General features: G+C 34.3%; 3 protein-coding genes across 4 annotated transcripts; all 3 read left to right on the forward strand.

Moving 5' to 3' along the window:
* The first annotated feature begins 1,662 nt into the window (after positions 1-1,662).
* On the forward strand, positions 1,663-5,830 carry LOC101256453 (uncharacterized). Its single transcript, XM_004251079.5, has 8 exons — positions 1,663-1,956; positions 2,854-3,348; positions 3,606-3,780; positions 4,073-4,370; positions 4,663-4,735; positions 4,823-4,913; positions 5,142-5,221; positions 5,457-5,830. Exons 1-8 carry the CDS (start codon positions 1,858-1,860, stop codon positions 5,715-5,717), a joined length of 1,572 nt encoding a protein of 523 aa, XP_004251127.1. The 5' UTR covers positions 1,663-1,857; the 3' UTR covers positions 5,718-5,830.
* Positions 5,831-6,817: 987 nt separating this feature from the next.
* On the forward strand, positions 6,818-11,665 carry LOC101257041 (uncharacterized). 2 transcript variants are annotated; one of them, XM_004251081.5, is made up of 5 exons: positions 6,818-7,130; positions 7,766-8,003; positions 9,807-9,982; positions 10,224-10,515; positions 11,213-11,665. In XM_004251081.5, exons 1-5 carry the CDS (start codon positions 7,058-7,060, stop codon positions 11,277-11,279), a joined length of 846 nt encoding a protein of 281 aa, XP_004251129.1. In that variant the 5' UTR covers positions 6,818-7,057; the 3' UTR covers positions 11,280-11,665. The 2 variants fall into 2 exon arrangements, with proteins under 2 accessions (XP_004251129.1, XP_004251130.1); XM_004251082.4 differs by having other exon boundaries at positions 6,927-7,153.
* A 995-nt stretch (positions 11,666-12,660) lies between these two features.
* Positions 12,661-18,208, forward strand: LOC101256745 (ruvB-like protein 1). Its single transcript, XM_004251080.5, has 12 exons — positions 12,661-12,869; positions 13,836-14,024; positions 14,338-14,469; positions 14,589-14,738; positions 15,180-15,335; positions 16,036-16,170; positions 16,256-16,321; positions 16,419-16,525; positions 17,147-17,246; positions 17,365-17,456; positions 17,549-17,618; positions 17,698-18,208. Exons 1-12 carry the CDS (start codon positions 12,789-12,791, stop codon positions 17,785-17,787), a joined length of 1,368 nt encoding a protein of 455 aa, XP_004251128.1. The 5' UTR covers positions 12,661-12,788; the 3' UTR covers positions 17,788-18,208.
* Positions 18,209-19,954: the final 1,746 nt, after the last annotated feature.

The following is a 19,954-nucleotide window of genomic DNA, read 5'->3' on the forward strand; positions in this document are numbered from 1 at the left end:
CACGTATTAAAAAAATTATCATATCAATTGACTAATTTTAAACGAAAAGAAGTATTTTAAATTTGACACATGGGGTAATATGATCCACATTTTCTTTGAAAATGCACTTTTAAAAACGTATTTTCCATTAATGAATAGAATTATTTTAGGTAATGCAAATTAAATTCTGTTTAAAATACTGCATTTGGTATTAAACAATTCTTTTAAACAACCTTCACCATAAGAAATCATGACCTAAAAGTATTCCATTTTAAGAACTTATTTATTTATCTTTCTCATTAATAAGACGTGTCATCATTGCCCTGACGTAATTGATAAAAAAAGTTATTATTATGTGATTAGAAAATTGTGAAAACAATTTCTTACATAAATATTTAATAAAATTGCGTATAATAAATCCTACTACGATCCGATCTTTCCTCTCATCCGCTGCACAACGAAAACTTATTGCACCGATAATGTACATTTTTTCAAAATTTTTTTAAGGATCAACCGGTTTCTTTTTTCACTATTACAATAAATTACGAGGGAGATCTTGAAGCAACGGTAACATTATTTTCTTATGATCTATAGCTAGGTCACTAATTCAAATCGTGAAAGTAATTATTAATACTTCCATTAGAGTACAAACATAAAATATTTTATGCATCGAACCTGTCTTTATCGTAATAAGACATGAAGGAATCAATAGAGTGAGTAAATTTAATACATTTTTTTCCCTTTTTAGATGGAGAGAGAATATTTAGTTTGATAAGCACATTAGTAAACATTAGACAACAAAGGTAAAAATTGTGTCACTTCTGACTGGACTATTGTGAGTGGTTTACATGTAGAATTTATGCATGGAATAAATTAAAGCTAGGGAACAAAATAAAATATTTGGAATAATATATTAAACTGTATCTACGCATAATAAAAACTTAGTGCATTAATTTTTTCATGTTATTTAATTTTAAATCGCTTTTAGCAGGTTAGCTAAACGATTTAAGGTAATTTCTATTTTATCATGTATAATCGTTACTCTACATTTAAGGGTGCGACCTATTACATAATCATCGAAATGAATTAAAAGATCCTCAGGTTCATATTCTAACAGAAACAACATGAATTGATATAGAGTACATTTCAACTCAAGATTTCAGACTCTATATATATTTATAAAAAATTAATAATAATAACAATACTAATAATATATCTGAAATGTGATTCCATAAGTGAAATAAAAAAAGATAGAACATATGCAACTTTATCTCTACCATTGGAGGGTAGAGCCTAAATAAGTACAAATAATTAATAATTATTTCGAACTTGATAAATTAAATAAATTATGCGAAAAATTCATAATTGAAATCCAAAAGTATAAATTCTAAATGGTACAACTACAACGTAATCCTCCAAGTAGAATCTTAAAAAAATTAATGTATATATCGACCATATCTCTACCTTAAAAGGCAAAAAAATAACAAAAAGATAATTTTCGATAAATCATCGACTCCGCCATTGAGAAACACAATTTAATATGGTTTTAATTTGCATGACATTTGCCCATACTATTGCAAAAAAGGTAGTGGAGTGATGAGTGTAAGTGAGCCCACACTTTTGGGGAGTGGGAAAAATGATAAAAAAATATATATAAATAGTAGAGCCTCTCATTACTTTTTTCTTTGCCAATTCATAAATAATTTTATTATACAAAGTAACAAACATTCTGGTTCTCTATTTTTTTTTTAAAAAAAAAACTCCCATTGCACCTTTTTTTTTAAAAAAAAATCTTTTGTTATTTTCACTCTTTTCAAGATTTTTTCAAATTTTAAGTAAACAAAGTGTATTATTAGTAGATTGTGGAATATTTGGATCATGAGTGAAGAACATAAGGAGAAAATCATGGCTGAGGTTGTTGATAATGATGAAAAAATTGGTGTTTGTGAAAATGATTTTGTCATTTCAACACCTAAGGTGACTATGTTTTCTATTTGATTTGCTTTTTTTTTTTAATTCTTTTGTTTGTTGTTGTGCTTTTCATTTCTTGTTGTAACTGATTCATCTCAATTTTCTTCGTCGAAAAATTATACGGTATATTTACGTCAAACATTATTTTCTTATGTATATATAGTAGATATATCAACCTCAACTTGTATGAGACTGAGGCGTGATTGTTAGTTGTTGTTGTTAGAGGCGAATCTAGGATTTTAGCTCGATATATTTTTTTTGTTCTTAGTATTTAGTCTATTATATTTATTTACTATTTATTGAAAATTTAGTGGATTTTTACACAAATTTATACTTCATCGTGAAAAGTAATGAGTTCAGATGAATCTGTTGTATATATAGTAGATGTACCAACTCCGACTTATTTGAGACTGTCGGGGTATCTTTTGAATTCCCTTAGTGAAAATTCTGGCTCTGAAGCAGTGTTTGTCACATAGTCTTTTGTTTTCTTAATTTTGGTTGGTCTGATTAGAAGGAGAAATGAAAAGATAAGTTTATGAATCTTTTGTTGTTTTTGTGTACTTCTGTGTAACTGTTTTTTTTTTTTTTTAATCTTGGCTGTTTGTTTGTCTATTTGTAACTTGTTGTATGTAACTTTTTTGAAGGGGAACTTTAGAGCGCTACGTTAAAAGTTGTCTCTGTGTGACATATAGGTTACGAGTTTTGAGTGTAAAGACATGTTATTATGTTCTTATTCTAAATGTGGTTTAGGACTTGGGAGTGTTATGAATTTGTAGTGTAATTGGAGATGTTGATCAAGTTCTTGAAGTGAATTGCTTTGTGTTTCGACAAAATTAGGACCCCGAGTGCATTTCTTGATTTACTAGTTTACTGAACGAACTTGTTTGTATCTTCGTTGTACAGATCGAGAGGTCATCCACGATTACTGAAGAAACAACACATGCTAAACATTGGAGGAAACCAAACCTATCCTTAGACATACCTTCAAGAACGTTAGACGCGTCTCCTCAAGAGTTAGTTCAGATTAAAAGACCATTCACGCCTACACCGAAGAGGGTGAATTTCCTTTTGACACCCAGTACTTGTGATTCAAGAATAACTACTTCATCACCAGGTCCCTCCCCGTGTCGTGGAAAATCAACCATTAGAAATCTTTTCCCTAAACTGAGCTTGAAATCACGTATGAATTCGGATACAGAGAAGGTAACTGTCCCGGATACAGGTCCAGCTGCTGCAGTTGTGCCACAACAAGAGAAGGTATCCATTTCAAGGTCATGGTCACTTACTAAAATGTTCACGCCTCGCATCAAGAGGACCTCGTCTTTGCCCGTTACACCAATTTCACATTCAAATCCTGAGTCTATTAGTGGAAGCATCAACAACTCTCTAACACTTGGTGTAAGTTCTCGCGACATTTGCTTGATTGATTTCGTATTAATATATATATACTTTCTCCGACCCAATTTAAGTATCTTATGTTTCTTTTTAATCTGTTCCGAAAAGAGTCTCTTTCTATATATCTAACATCTTTAGTTTACTACCATAAGATTCAAAAGTCTTAAACTAAGACACTTAAATTAGGACGGAAGGAATAGTTGAATTCTTGGTATTTTTTTTGATGCATTCATACGAAATGTGATATGTTGTTATTGCAGACGAAGGAAACACATGTGTGCATATCACGATCGATGTCTTTACCAGTTATTAACAAAGAAAAAGAGGGAAGCAATAGGAGAGTAGAATTTTTCTTTCGAGTTATTCCTTCAACGCCTCAAGTGAAGGATGTGGATTCTTCCTCAGTTCCAGCTACGAGTCCTACGAAAGTACCTGGTAAACAATTGCTTCAAATCAATTTCATTCTTGTTAGATTTTGAGTTTAAGCATTCATAGGCTTTGATGTATTACTCTCTCTGCTTCAATTTGTTTGTCTGGTTTTTACTTGACATGGAGTTTAAGAAAGTAAAGAAAACTTTTGAATCTTGCGGTTTAAACATGTCATGTGGGAAGTTAGATTAAATAGCTGCCGAAAAGGGAAAGAGACGTTCTTTTTGAAATGGACAAACGAATTGAAACGGAGGGAGTGTTAAAGATGCCACCGTCTTGATGTAATCTTTTCTCTCAGAGGATAATGAGCAGGGTGGTGAAGATATACCAGAAGAGGAAGCTGTTTGTCGAATTTGCCTAGTTGAGCTGTGTGAAGGCGGAGAGACGCTGAAGATGGAATGCAGCTGCAAAGGCGAACTCGCTTTGGCTCATCAAGAATGTGCTTTAAAATGGTTTAGTATCAAAGGTAACAAGACATGTGATGTGTGCAGACAAGAAGTCAAGAATCTCCCCGTTACACTCTTGCGTATGCAAAGTGTTCGAAATGTAAATGCAGGATCCAATAGGTTCCGACATATGGAGTTAAACGGACACAGGTAAATGTCTTTTCATCATTTCAACATACGCCCTTCTACTTTTCGTAGAAATTTTAGCAGCGAAGAAATAAAAGATTCCACCTTTCCTCACGTTTGAACGAAAAAGTCATGTTCTGTTCTTGATCAGCAAACAACATTGTTAAGACCTCTCTTCTCGTTCCTCGTTTCTCTGCTTATCCTGCTGGTTTCTTTCAACTATAAATACTAAGATCGCGCTGTTACTTTCAATAAAACGTCTTTATCACTGACGACTCAATAAAATTTGGTTTCTGAGTTTTGCTACACTGGACAGGGTTTGGCAGGAACTACCAATTCTTGTTATTGTCAGCATGCTTGCCTACTTTTGCTTTCTTGAGCAGCTACTGGTATGTCTAGAAGATTTTCGTTATCTCGAGAGAAAACAGTCATCTAATGTATTTATCGTACTAAATTTGAAGTTGTCCCGTCTACAGGTTGGGAAAATGGGTACCGGTGCAATTGCTATTTCACTTCCCTTTTCTTGTGTACTAGGCCTACTCGCGTCAATGACATCTTCAACTATGGGTATGTGATTTATCATTAACGGTAACATTTAACAAGCTTTGATCTATCAAATACATTAGTCGAGTCATAACTCAAGTACACTTGCCAATTCAACGGAAATCAACTAATTAGGAAAGAAGATATATACATTGGATCTTCGTTTAGTTATTTCTCGAAAAATGTTGTCAAGGATCTTATGTCCATTGTGTCTTTTTTTGTATTTTAACTACGGTTTTATCTACGGTGCAGTTAAGCGAAGGTTTGTTTGGGTATATGCATCGGTCCAATTCGCCCTAGTAGTACTATTTGCACATATCTTCTACTCTTTGGTAAGTTAATACTCCCTCCGTCTCATTTTAAGTGTCTTATATTGCCTAAGAAAGATGTTGTCGCTTTAGAAAATCAAGAGAGGATTGGATTACTCCGAAACTTTCAAGATTTTTATAGCCAAACGCCCCCTTGAAATGAGAGAACGGAGTACCTAATGATATTGATGGAAATTGTGTTTTCGAGCTTACTAGACATACTGAACTGATAAAATTTTACATCTGTATGATGTATTAGGTTCGCGTTCAACCAGTTCTTTCGATTCTGCTATCAACATTTGCTGGCTTTGGAGTTGCAATGAGTGCAAGTTCGTTACTCGTTGAGTTCTTTAGATGGAAAAGGCGACGAGCAGCCTTGTTAGAACAGCAGCAGAATGCAGATATGGTTTTGCCTCCAGGAGGATGGCCACAGATGAATCAACCTGCTACAACGTCTCGTATAGGTCCTCAAAATCATCAACACGATATAGAAAATCCTGAGACGTTTAGTTGGAGCTAGATTGTGTCTTATGTTACTGTTACAGCCAAAAAAAGAGTTGAGTGATTTGTTCATACAGAGTTGTGGAGATTGATGTTTAGTACAAGTTAGAAACTTATTGTGTTCTACTCTAAGTTGTGCGGACTCTTCACTTTCCATGCCACACACCCGTGTTGGATTCTCCAAAAATACACTATTTTTTGGAGTATCTGACGCGCATCAATAGACATTTTTGAAGAGTCCGACCAACATAGGTTCTACTATACGAAAAACAGAAATAGTTGCTGTTGTTGTTTGTATTGCTGAAAGAATATGTAAAAAGTGAAATGCATATATAAGTAGAAGAGAGTATACAAAGGTGTTTTATGAAAAAATTACGATTTTACGAGTCATCACGAACGATTTTAAGTACAATTTTCATTCCATATGTTTTTAAACTTGTTCACAAGACATGCCGGATGGACAAACTTGCCTTGTTCATCGTTCATCGGATGGGAATGATCAGGTCAATTTGCACCTTGACTAGTTCCACGAGATACCTGTCAGCTTCTACTAGTAACTCTATCCATCAAGAATAAGGCAAATTGGGCGAATGATTCAAAGCACAATTTTTTAGTCTATCTATGTTTAAATTGTTGACAAGTCATATCATATTGACAAAATTCGTTTGCATTATTCAACTTTCCACAAGTCACACATGACTGATAAGACTGAATATATTTTCATTCTACCAATCTCATTAAATTATCGACAAGTCTTATCGTATTGGTCTAATTAGCATGTGTTGTTAAATTATTCTTTAGATGAATTAAAGCATTTTATGTCAAGGTAAAAAAAGAAAAACAAAATTATGATACCTAGTGAGATTTAATTGAAGAAAAAAAAAACCTAATTAACTTAATCCCATGACATTTAGAAGGAAAGTGTTTTCTGGCAAATATTTTGTTATTTTTAAACTAAAATTAAAACTAAAACTCGAACTCAAACTCATACATTCAATAGCGACTTTTAGGGATCGTTTGATATGCTACACAAACATATATAGTTCTTCGATAAAAAGTCAATATTTTTTTCTGTCTTAATTTATATATAATTTGTATTTCAAAAGTCAAACTTTTTATTTTAACGTGACTTTAGATTTAGAACTACAATTTTTATTTTGACTGTAAATTCTCGATTATCTGAGCTAGGAAGATTTTGGGTATACCAATTTAGACCTCATGACATGTTAAGGTTGATAAAATGTGTGTAGCAATTGGCGGCTGAACCTCCAAAGAAATAGGGCTTACATAGTCTGTAAACTACACTTTCTTGAGATATATATAAAAAAAAACAGAGCAAAGTTGCAGCAGGGCAGCTTGATGAATTGCAGCAGACCCACAAAAATAGCCCAAATTCTGCCTATTTTCAACTCTTTCATATACCCTTCTCGAGGTGCTGTTTCATATTCACTCATCGTTAGTCTTCTGCCTCTTTTCTTCTTTTATTATGTACTCTTTTATGTTCATGTTTTACAACTTTATCTGTGGAATAAAAATGCTTTCTTGGAGAAAAATTAAGTGATTTTTGAAATATTTGGTTAGTAAAGAATATTTGTATATAATCTAGACAAATACTACGAGGATGTGATCGAGTATAGGTGTGGGGGTGATGGGGATGGGATATGAGAGGATGGGGGTGGAGTATTGTGGAGAGAGTATGCTTGGTATGAATAAAAATGCAATCTTGGAACATAAGTGATATATTTTTTATGTTGACCAGTAAAAAGACTTATTTTCTTGTATTCAGTACATATTTAGAGAATATTATTCTAAAATTATTTGTATATAATCTAGTGGATACTATGAGGGTGAGCTGGGATACTATGAGGGTGAGCTGGGTGCAGGTGTGTGGGGGTGGAGTCTATGAGAGGATGGGGTGAGTATGGTGGAGATAGTGTGGGGGGTGGGTGGTCTCCTAGGCTCCTACCAAACATACCCTTAGTCTTTCTTATAATTTTTGTTTCCAGTTTAGCTTAGACCTTACAAAGATTAAAACTTTTTGGTTTCTTGTTTTACTTTTGTGTTCAGGGGTGGAAAAAATTGGATTTTTGAACTTGTGGGCAAGAAGTAGGAAGGGTTTAAGTGCAGTTAGTGTGAAGAAAATGGGTTGGAGTTTGGAGAATCCTGATGGGGATGTAGAGACTAAGAAGGCTACTGTATCTCCTGCAGCAGAAGATTATGGTCAAGAGGCAATTGAAGCTATCAGGGCTGGGAAAGTCATAGCTGTTCCCACTGACACACTATATGGCTTTGCTTGTGATGCTTGGTATGCCGCTACTTCGCTATTTTTCATTTGTTGATAAGTTTAAGACATCAAAAATGTTAGATACATGGTAATGTAATTTTATGAGTATGCTTGGTACAAATAAATTCGGAAACAACCTCTCTATCCATAAACGTAGGGGTAAGGACTGTGCTACCCTTCCTGATACAAAAACTCTTCCAAAACTCATTTAAATACCTCAATATTGAGCCAATAGTCCTACTAACCCAAAAGTCAGGTTACAAAACTTATGGAACTGATGAAATTCCATTCTGAGACTACACAAGGGATTGCAACTTAGAATGTTGTCGTTGCTGCTTGGTACAAATAATCTGTTAGTACTCTTGAGTCTTGGGTTTTGGTCTACTTTATATTGGAAAAAAAAAAGAAATAGATCGGAGATGGTGTTATCAAAAGTGCGTGTAAACCCTGAAGTGAGGCGCAAAACATGTTGAGTGCTTCCCCTTGCTTTGCAGGCGCATCAGTCCTTGTCAATGAGGGTAATTTGGAAGAGGCGATACTAAATAATTGATATTTCAGCTTATCGATTTTGTTTTCTTTTTTCATTTTCTTTGTTCAAGTACTTGTTATGCATGTTATAATTATTAGTCTTGGACTAAACATACATTTTTGTAATTCTTTTTCCACTTGTGCCTTTCTGTATTAAAACCCACACTTTATTTTTGCACTGAAAGCCTCAACAAACCTTAGAGGTTGTTCTTTCCTTTTTGCTGTTGATAACACTGATTAATGAGGAAAGGGTAGAATTGAATTAAACATTAGTCTTGGAGAGTAAACGTAAGAATTGTGCCTCAAAGTACTCTAAAGTGTGTTGTTGATATTTTTGCCTTAGGTTCAATGTTATTCATTAGGAGCTTTGATTTTGCTTAGACGCCCGAATAATCTTTATTAAATTTCTTTGCGTGAAAAGATTGACCTTTGATTCCATTGCCTTCACTTTGAAAAGCCAGTAGAAGAAACAACTAGGATTGGTAGGAGGTCAAGGCATGACCTCTCTACTGGTAGTAAACAATTTAATATCATGAAGCCTATGTGGACAACGAGATGTTGTACAAATCAGAACAATTAGAAATTTCAGTGCTAAAAGAATAGAGGAAACGCTCTGGAAGCAAAACTCCTAGGCACACCTTTGTTACACTTAAGTAAATGGGTTCTCTAGTCTATGAATTAAGCTGTGTTTTGATATTGGTATGATTTGAAGTCACTACACCGCATTGGTTTCAAATTGAATATGATGCTTTGGCTGAGGGCAAGGTACAAAATCATCAAACAGCGTCTCAGGAATCTCTAGGAGACAGATTAACCAACTACATAGAAGCAGTAGAAGGTGGTTCTATTAGTGATAGTCAAACAGGCTTTTAGCTGACTATGAAACTGAGAACATAAGTGACATTGAGGAGAGCAATCAAGGCCATGACTCCTTAAGGAAGATTAATGGCATTTTTCTTTGTGCTAGTGAGTTCATGTAGTCTTCCGTATGAGCAACAAAGAAAGAAGAAGGCTTTTCTCTTTGCGTGAAATTTGTATATGGAGTTCATCCTTTTTCATTGTTTAGCAATCAAAGTGGCGATTTACATGATTTTATATATATATATTTTAAAAAGCCTATCCTTCATAGACTATTGCATTAACTTCTTGACTGAACAGAAAGTTTCAAACATTCTTGTTGTTTCACTGTTTGTTTGACCTAGAAATTTATCAAAAAGACAATTTACTTTGTTGTTTATTTATCTAAGTCGTATTTATGGGAAGTCTGATTTAATTCTATATGATGAATTGCTGTAGTTCTGCTGAGGCAGTGAATCGTATTTATGAGATCAAAGGACGTAAGCATACAAGTCCTCTGGCTATTTGTGTTGGCGATGTTCATGACATAAAACATTATGCTGTGACAGATCATCTGCCTCTTGGCTTGCTTGACTGCCTGCTTCCTGGACCCGTGACTTTGGTCTTAAGGCGAGGTTAGTAGCTAAATGTTATGTCAACAAATGCTGCATTCACGGGTATCCTTCAGAGGTTAAATATCTTAAGTTAGTACTGCTTCATTGTAACATACTAACTGTAAGTAACTTGTTGATACACTTGAATAAGGAGCAAGTCGCTCTCCTAGGCAAACACTGGCCCATGTTCAGTAATTTCAGAAACTTTTATCTTTCTCTTATGAATCTTCTGTACTGGATGCTGAATTCAGATATTCTGCAGGTGAGTCAAGTATCCTTGAGAAGTCATTAAACCCTGGATTAGAGAGCATAGGGGTTCGAGTGCCAGACTGTAACTTCATCAGGGTGATTGCTCGTGGTTCTAGAAGTGCCCTTGCACTTACTAGTGCAAATCTCAGCGGACAACCCAGTAGCATAGACATCAAAGATTTTGAGAACCTCTGGGAGCACTGTGCATATGTCTATGATGGCGGAATTCTTCCAGCTGGGCGAGCTGGATCGACAGTGGTGGATCTTACTAAGCTGGGGAAGTACAAGATTCTAAGACCTGGAAGGTAAGCTTCCAGTACCTAAGGACTAGGGTGCAAACTACTGTTGAGATGAACTGATATCTTTATGAGAACGCTTCAAAAAAGTAGATTTCTTAAATGAATGAGTTGAACCAGAACACTTGAGCTGATGCTTATTAATTTAGAAAAGTAGAGATCCCAGATTCTTAAGCATGGTTCAAATTGGCATTTGTATAGAAGTCGTCTTATTAATCATGTGTCGGTAAGGGCAATGAAAGCATCAGGTTCCCTGGATATGTCACCTCCCACCAGCAACAAGTACCAATACCAGTACCAGATAACTATATCCACCAAGGCTAGGACCGATGAGAAGAAATTGGAAAACGCTATCACTTTTCACTCAATTCATTCATCTAACAAATGTCATCTCTCTTTTGCCTAGTTCATTTTATTGCTTATGTTGTTCTAGTCCATATATCTTGATTGTAGCCATGACATCTTCCCTATGCTTAAACCACAAAAAAAAAAAAAAAAACTTTAAGCCTTCGAGGGACAAAACTATCTTCATGCATCTAGATTTCTGTCTGCTGCAATTCCTCTAGACAATGTCTGTCATGCACTTGTTGTACACAATTATTTTTTGTGTTGTCGAAACAACTAGTCATCATTTTTTACCGTTTGGACTAGAAAGTCATTATGCTACTGCTGTGCTTAAATTTGATGAATACTCTACTTATGACAGTGCAAAGGAAGAGACCATTGCTATCCTTGAAAGACACTCACTACTGGAAGATGGAACTGGAGATTAGCAAGCCGCTGCTCAAGTTGAAGCTGTTCAGCCAGACGAGCCTCGTGCCTGAGTTTGTAAAGTACAACTCATAAAAACTTGATTCGATGCAGTTGTGCTTCCTTTGTGTCTATGGAAAGGTTTCGTCCTTCTATTTGAAGTCGAGTAGAGGAGAGGAACACACCTTTGTTCATGCATTGTTGAGTTTGTCAATGGAAGTGTTCCAGTCAGTTACTAAATAGGATTCAAAGTGTGTTTTATGATTTCCCATTTGAGAGCCATTTACAATGTAATGAATCATGTTGTAACACGAAAATATCATATTTTTTTAATTTTTTGACTTCTGACATTCATTAGTGTCTTGCTTATGAATAATGAATGGAAAAAATTCTATTTATTTCTCAAAAATGTCAAATGATTTTGATTTACTCAATGTCTTTTTCTTTTTTTGTGGTAGAAATATTTACTCCAATGTCAAGTTGGTTTTATTTGTTAAAAGGTATGTTCAATCAAGAGTATCCAATACTATATCATTTAGAATTTCATATTATTTTATTATATTCTTCGGAAACAACCTCTCTCTATAAGTATAATTGTATAAAGTTTGCGTACGATGTATCATTTTCAAATTCTACTTGTGAAATTTTGTTGAATATGTTATTAGAAGTTCAAGATAAATTAATATTTATTTTCTCGTTTTTATTGTTACTTGTAACTGTTTCTGGATAGTATTATCACTTTAATTATTGGCTGATAACACATAAATAGAGTAAATATTTGTGGAAGGGAAATTATATCTTAATAACATAAATATATAACAATATGATTAGTTTTAAAAAGTCCTTAATAAATACTTTTGAAGAAGAGTGTAAAAGAAAAACATTCAGAAATGATTTGAGACGCACGTATCATATATTATCTCGGGATTACAGTACTAAATTATCTTGGAAGTACAGTACAAATTCACGAATTAAATTATCTCGAGATTTCAGTCCTAAGATTTGATGAAGACTAAAGTTGAGATTAAATCTATATTATTGTTTGGTTGACGATACACATTGATTATGAAATGAATTTATACCGTTAACCTAATATAATGTAAATTTAATCCAAAACTTTATGCCGTATACCAAACAATGCAAACTAAATTATCTTGATTATAGTCCTAAAATTATTATTCATAAACTAATTTTTTCCAGGTAACATATTCATGATTAAGCCTGGGATAAAATTTATAATACATTTGATTGACAATATTAATATGTCCTTACATTAACTAAATGATTTATTAATTTTATTCAATTTTACTTCCGACCTTATCCGCGTATCAAACGATCCTAATTTTTTTTTTTTGCACTTTTCTTTAAATTAAGGGGGTTATTTGAAATAATAGAAAACAAGATGGGCTCTTTAGCACATTTACAATTTTCTCTCTTCAAAACCTCAGTGGATCACCTCCATTAAAGCTTCAGTTAAACGTCAAAACAGTTAAAAGAAGAAGAAGAAGAAGAAAGACAAAGAGAAGAAGAATATGAAGATTGAAGAGGTGCAATCAACAATCAAGAATCAGAGAATTGCAACTCATACTCACATTAAAGGCCTTGGTCTTGAGGTAATTTCTTCATTTACCCTAAAACCTCTCTTTCCCTCTGTTCAGTATTTTTGAGCTTTTAGGAAAAATTTAAGGTGATGTTGTTTTTATTTGGTGTTTGGGTTTTCATGGGTTTTTGAGTTTTGGTGTTAAATTTGCATAAAGTTGTTATCTTGTGCTGGTTCTAGCCAACCCCTTCGTCGTTTTTGTGTATTGCTTTGACCTTTTAGGATTTAGTTGGTTAACTTGCTGTTATTTGGTGATTGGGTTAATGGGTGTTTGAGTTTTTCAGTTTTTGGTGTTATAGTTTGCATAAAGCTGCTATCTTGTGCTGACTTCGCTTATGTGTATTGTATTTGATCTTTTAGGAGTTCTTTTTTTTGGAATTTATTCTTATTTGGTGTTTGGGTTTTTGAGATTTGGTGTTAAACTTTGCATAAACTGATATCTTGTGCTAATTCCACCTAACCGCCTCTTGCCTCTGTGTACTGTTTTTGAACTTTTGAGGCAGATTTTTCCTGGTCAAAAAATGCTCTTATTTTGGTGTATTGAGGGTGTTTGGATTTGCTGATATGTTTCCCTAAAGTTGTTTTTTCTTCTGGTTATTTACAGCTTGTTTGGATATTTGTTACTCATTGTTTTGTTAATTTAAGTACAATGTTCGTTTTGATAGGTAGTTATATTTTTTTGTATTGTTTTGTTAAATTCCCTATATAACATCGAGAAGAACATTTTATGTAAGATTGATTTGGTGTGGTTGGATTGTAATGTTATTTCTCTTACCCGTTATACCCATACGTATTGTTTCTCTGTCTTATTTTCCTATTTATCCTCTTTCTAGTGAATTCCACACTATAGTCTATTAGACCTCTCCGCCTCACATTTCTAGTTCGTTTCCATTGAAATGATGGGTAACTTCTATCAACCATCATGTATGTGTGTAATGATTTGCTAACTAATGAGTGACTACGTTGTGTTATATGATAGCCCAATGGGACACCACTACCATTGGCAGCTGGGTTTGTAGGTCAGGCAGCAGCCAGAGAAGCTGCAGGGCTTGTTGTTGATATGATACGCCAAAAGAAGATGGCTGGTCGGGCTTTACTGCTAGCTGGTCCGCCTGGTACAGGGAAGACAGCTCTTGCCCTTGGTATATCACAAGAACTTGGAAGCAAGGTGCATTCTTTATACTCTTTTGGTTGTGGATTTAATGTTTCTATTTTATTATGTTTGAGCTTTATTTACCAGTATTTGAATGAAATGGCTCAAATAGAGTGGAATTCATATAGAGGATTCAATGATTCAAATAAACGAGCCCAACTAGCTTAGGATGCAATTGATTGATTGGATATTGATAATGTGTGAGCTGATTGGTCATTTAAACTTCTCCTTGTTTATTGAGATGAAATTTTACTTTAAAATTTTATTAGGGCGAGCAATCCAAAATATAGCCTGTGTCATTATTGTTGCATTGACTTCAATATTGCAGGTTCCATTTTGCCCAATGGTCGGATCCGAAGTGTATTCATCAGAAGTGAAGAAAACTGAGGTTTTAATGGAAAATTTCCGACGTGCTATTGGTCTCCGTATCAAGGAAAATAAGGAAGTTTATGAAGGAGAGGCAAGACCCTAGTCTATCCCATTTGTCGTTTCATTTTTGCTGGTCTTTGACACAATAATTCTGCAATGACTTTTTGTTGTTGTGAAGATGATCTTCATTTGTTTATTTTTTTAATGTAGGTGACTGAACTATCTCCAGAAGAGGGTGAGAGTTTGACAGGTGGATATGGTAAAAGCATTAGTCATGTTATAATTGGGTTAAAAACTGTCAAAGGTACCAAACAGCTGAAGCTAGACCCCACGATATATGATGCCTTAATTAAAGAGAAGGTAAGTTCTGCAAGATTACTTGAGCCGAGGATATATCGGAAATAGTCTCTCATGCCTCACTAGGTAAGGGGTAAGGCTACATAGGTAGCACTCTCCCGAGACCCCACTTGTGGGATACACAGGGTTTTGTTGTTATTATTGTAAGTTCTGCAACATATCTGTCAGTGAAGTATCATTTTTTTAAATATGTTTGATAAGCAGGATAATGAGAATATATAATATTTCCTTTTTCTAAACATCCGACGATTAAAATCTAGACTGAAGCATTTTTCTCTTGAGTAAATTCAGTAACCTTCATGTCATTCTTATTAAGCATGCTCTTAGAAGTCAGTAGTGAAATGGCATTTAGTCTTCAATTTACTTCAGTCTCATATATGTTTATTCTGCATGGGTGCTTATTCTTCTCTATTGTTATCTCCTGCTTCCATGATATATGTGCAGGTAGCTGTTGGTGATGTCATTTACATTGAATCAAACAGTGGGGCAGTTAAAAGAGTGGGTAGGAGTGATGCTTTTGCTACAGAATTTGATCTTGAGGCCGAGGAGTATGTTCCACTTCCTAAAGGAGAGGTTCACAAGAAGAAGGAAATAGTCCAGGTTCTTCTCATTTTTTGTTTTTCTACGGCACAGATAAAGATTACCCTGGCATGTATTTATGTAGTTGTTTTTCTCTCAAATAGTCAATTTGTTCTATGGCTTAGCCATGATATACTCTTATTTCGGGTGCTTTAAAGATCATAGTTCGTCTTTGCGAGCACACTTGAATGTTTAAGGGTATAAAATTCTGTATATTATTTGAAGTGTTGAGGAAAGAGAATTCTTAGCTAGAGTGTGATGACCAGAAATTCAGTCGCCTAATAATGAATATCTAATTGGTTTGAGTATCGGTTTAAGGCACTGATAAACCTACCTAGTAATACACAAAACCGGACCAAACCGACCGATAAGCAACCCAATAGTCCATAGCATTTACACTTTAATATAGTGGTAGGTGTAAAGCAGCCAGGTACCTGCTTTTGGCACAAGTTTTTTTTAGGAGGAATCAGCCGTCTCCTTATTGTAATATTTATTTAGTTGTTGTACCGTCCGATCTTATGTAGATTAGCTGCCATACTTGCTTGTGAGATTTTTTGATCAAACTATATATGCAATTCCAACTTCCAAGTATCCGCATTTTTTTTTGTTTTGTACAAATGATATCACTACTTTAATGGCCTTTTGTGAGGGAAATCAATTGCAAGGAACAAGAAAACAAAAATTTCTGTACTTAATTGCATGCAGTATTGTTTTCCGCCAGGATGTTACATTGCATGATCTTGATGCTGCAAATGCACGTCCACAAGGAGGACAAGATATATTGTCCCTAATGGGTCAAATGATGAAACCTAGGAAAACCGAGATTACTGACAAGTTGCGGCAAGAGATAAACAAGGTACATCTATTGGTTCTAGTAGTCCTCTGAGTCTGTGAATTTAGTATTTAACGTATTGGGTTATTGTGGTCTTATTTCTCTGCAGGTTGTCAATCGTTATGTTGACGAAGGTGTTGCAGAACTTGTTCCTGGTGTCTTATTTATTGATGAGGTTCGCTTTCCATTCATATAACATCGTGTTTGATAATTCATTTAACACCACCCTGTCCCCTCCGGTAACTAATTGGAGAAAACATCTTTGGCGGCAGGTTCATATGCTTGATATGGAATGCTTTTCATACTTGAATCGTGCCTTGGAATGTTCACTGTCTCCAATTGTGATTTTTGCCACTAACAGAGGCATTTGTACTGTCAGGTATATGAGTGTCCATGCAAAACCAAGCTTTAAAAATACAACAAGTTGGAAAGTTCCCATTTTATTGATTCCTTTATCCCGGGGCTATTTAAAGTTTGCTTTCTGGCTGCATTACATCAAACCATTGTGTATTGAATGAAGTGGTTAGAAATACAGGACAAATTGTCACTTCTCTTTATCAAAATATGCCTACATGGGCCATGCAATTATTGATTTCAAACTTAAATGACAATTTGTTTGTTGGATTTTGACTTGGCACGGAGTTTAAGAAAATAAAAAAACTTTTGAATCTCGTGGTCTTAGACTAAAGATTTGTAGAATATATCAAAATGTCCTTTAGTCTTGTGCTCTTTAAAGACTTACACTAATGATTTGTAGAATGTACCATAGTCCTTTAATTTTGTGGTCTTAAACGTGATATGCGTGGAAAGTTAAAAATATAGAGTCGCCAAAAAGGAAAGAGATGTTTTATTTTTGAAACGGACTGATAAGGAAAGTAAGATCAAACAAATTGAAACGGAGGGTACATGTTCTTGTCTTTGTAGACACCTTAGAAGTATGTACATATACATGTAATGTCTGATATAAATTAATTGTCACCAACAAACTATCTCTTTGCAGAGGAACAGACATGACTAGTCCACATGGCATTCCACTTGACTTGTTAGATCGGCTGTTGATTGTCAGAACGGAAACTTATGGTCCAGCTGAAATGATACAGGTTCGCTGTTCATGCTAGTTTGTTCAACATTTATTTGTACATCTTATTGATCTCGACCTGAACACGTGCAATTTCGTTGCATTTTCTTGATGGATGTTTCTTTCGAGTGCCTGCGCAGATATTAGCTATACGTGCTCAGGTGGAGGGACTAGAAATAGATGAAGAGAGCCTTGCGTATTTGGGAGAGATTGGACAACAAGCTTCTTTAAGGTCGGATTTAACTTGTTGGTTTTGTAACGCCAGAATGTCAATTCATTTTCTTAATCAGGAGTAACCGATGTTCAATTCTTCTCTTTGTCCAGGCATGCTGTTCAGCTTCTATCTCCAGCTAGTGTAGTCGCCAAAATGAATGGTCGTGATAAAATCTGCAAGGTACTTGTCCGGGTTACATTCTTTATCATTTGCCTATATGAGGTTCAAACGATATTTTACTTAGCCATTCACTTTTTAGGTGGATCTCGACGAAGTGAATTCATTGTACCTAGATGCTAAGTCTTCTGCAAGACTTCTTCAAGAGCAGCAGGATAGATACATCTCATAATAAATTGCAAGTCAACTCGACTCTACTCGAATGGAGGAGACATAAGTTCTACAAATGTGTAAGTTAAGCATGACAATTGGTTCCTTGCTTCAAGATTAGATTAAAGGCATTTTGCTAGCAATGTTTGAACAAGACGAAGGCAATAGACTCACCTTTCGATGGACACAAGCCCTCAGGACTGGACACTCGGACTTTGGGAAGTTTACCCTAGGGTAGTCCTTCGTTTGGAGTTGCTTTTTTCGTTTTTCAAAGTGGAATTCCTCGCTTTCATCTATGACGTGTGTCAAACTCATCTTTTGTTGTTGCCAAGTGGAATGATTCATTCAACCTCGATATCAGTTACCAACACATCAGAGTGTCAAATGTGAATTCTGATACACTTAGCTGTAAATGCATATATGATGTAGCATTCTTGCACTAATGGCTGTTCATGTCAAAGATAGTTACATTGTCCCAAACCTTATAAAGGACAACTCGATGCATAAAATATTTTGCATTTATATAGAAGAAAATAAAAAGTTGAAAAAAACTATCGTACTTGGGTTTTGCTAGTGTCTTTTATTATATTCACAAACCTCCCTTGGAAGAGTTCTGTAAAAGTTTTGCCCAAAAAAAAAAAATTAATCGGAAGTTATATCATCAATATATTCATTAATAGTTCCCAAAATGTTCAAAAAAATGGTGAAGCTTCATGTTTTGTTCCCCCAACTCACTGTGGAGGGATTTGTAAAGGTTATGAAAAAAATTTGTTCGAAAGTCATGTCACCAAAAGATTTATGAAATTAACACGCACAAAAAACTAGAAAATCACCTAAATACCCAAGATATATGCAAAAATGGTGGTGGTGGTGGGGGTCACGTACTATTCTCCTAACTCCCTACGGAAAGTCTCGTAAAGATTTTGCATAAATTTTTTGAAAGTCATATTAGAAAATATTAATATATTAATACATACAAAAAATTAAGAAAATTGCGTAGTTCCTCAAATTTAGTTCGTAAAATGTGAATATATGTCCGAGAAATGGTGGGACGTATGTAGTACTTCCCTAACTCATTATGGAAGTCAATGTAAAAAAAATTCTTAGAAATTGTTCATGAAAGCATCGAGGAGTCAAATTTATAGGTTAATATGCAAAGAAAAAATAAAGAAAATCGCGTAATTTCTAAAAGTTGATTCTTAAATACAAAAATATGCATGTAAAAATAGTAGGACTGTACGTAAATCGCAATGCTTCCTCAACTCATTATCTAAGTCCTTGGTGTATTTTGATAAATTGTAACAAATGAGACTTTTAAGCATTTGTTCTTTTTTAAAAAAAAAAATCTCTCTTAAATTCCTCCAATCTGTTATATAAAAATTGTATTGTTTAAAAAATAATAATAAAAACATAAATAAGATACATTACAAACTAAAAATTTTGACATTTTTACTAAATATTTAAAACGTTGTCAATAAGCCATCTTAAATGTTAAAATATTGATATTTTGAAAATTTTCGCTTATTTATTGCCTATATATAGATACCTATTTGCAACATGTTCATTACTCATATAACCACATTCTTGATTAATTCCTACAAATATAGCCACTATGACAAAACTAGCCTTAATTATTTCTCTTTGCATCATTTTCACATTTTGAGATAGAAAATTCATTAGATGACGAGAAATATCATGATAACAACGAAAGAGTAGTCGCGTTGACTACTTGATATTACAATAATGATTCAGTGGAAAAATGATACGTATACGATGAAATAATTCAAGTGAAAAAATGATACCTAATCACATTGACTTTTATTGTTAATCAGGTAAAATGATTCATTCAACCTGTTCATGTTGAGATAACTGCATTAACCCAAATCCTAAAAGAATTACTCGATACATAAAATATTTTGCGTTCGTACCGGCGAAGAAAATGGTGTTCTATTACATATATTTTTCACGTGTAAAACAATACATCCAATGAAAAGCAAACACGTGGCTGTTGTCCTGTGTTTTTCCTTTTTCCAGTTTGGTTAATTTTGTATGCAAATCCAAATACTAGTTAGTTGTATAATTCTTGTTAAACTATAAGGAATATTCCTTCTAATTTTGCATCTCAATCCTTGTACTTTTGACAAACTAAAGTTCAGTCCACATTTTTTTTATTAGTTATGTTTATTGTT

Source organism: Solanum lycopersicum, chromosome 11, assembly GCF_036512215.1.
Source record: "Solanum lycopersicum chromosome 11, SLM_r2.1".
NCBI classification, from domain to species: domain Eukaryota; kingdom Viridiplantae; phylum Streptophyta; class Magnoliopsida; order Solanales; family Solanaceae; genus Solanum; species Solanum lycopersicum.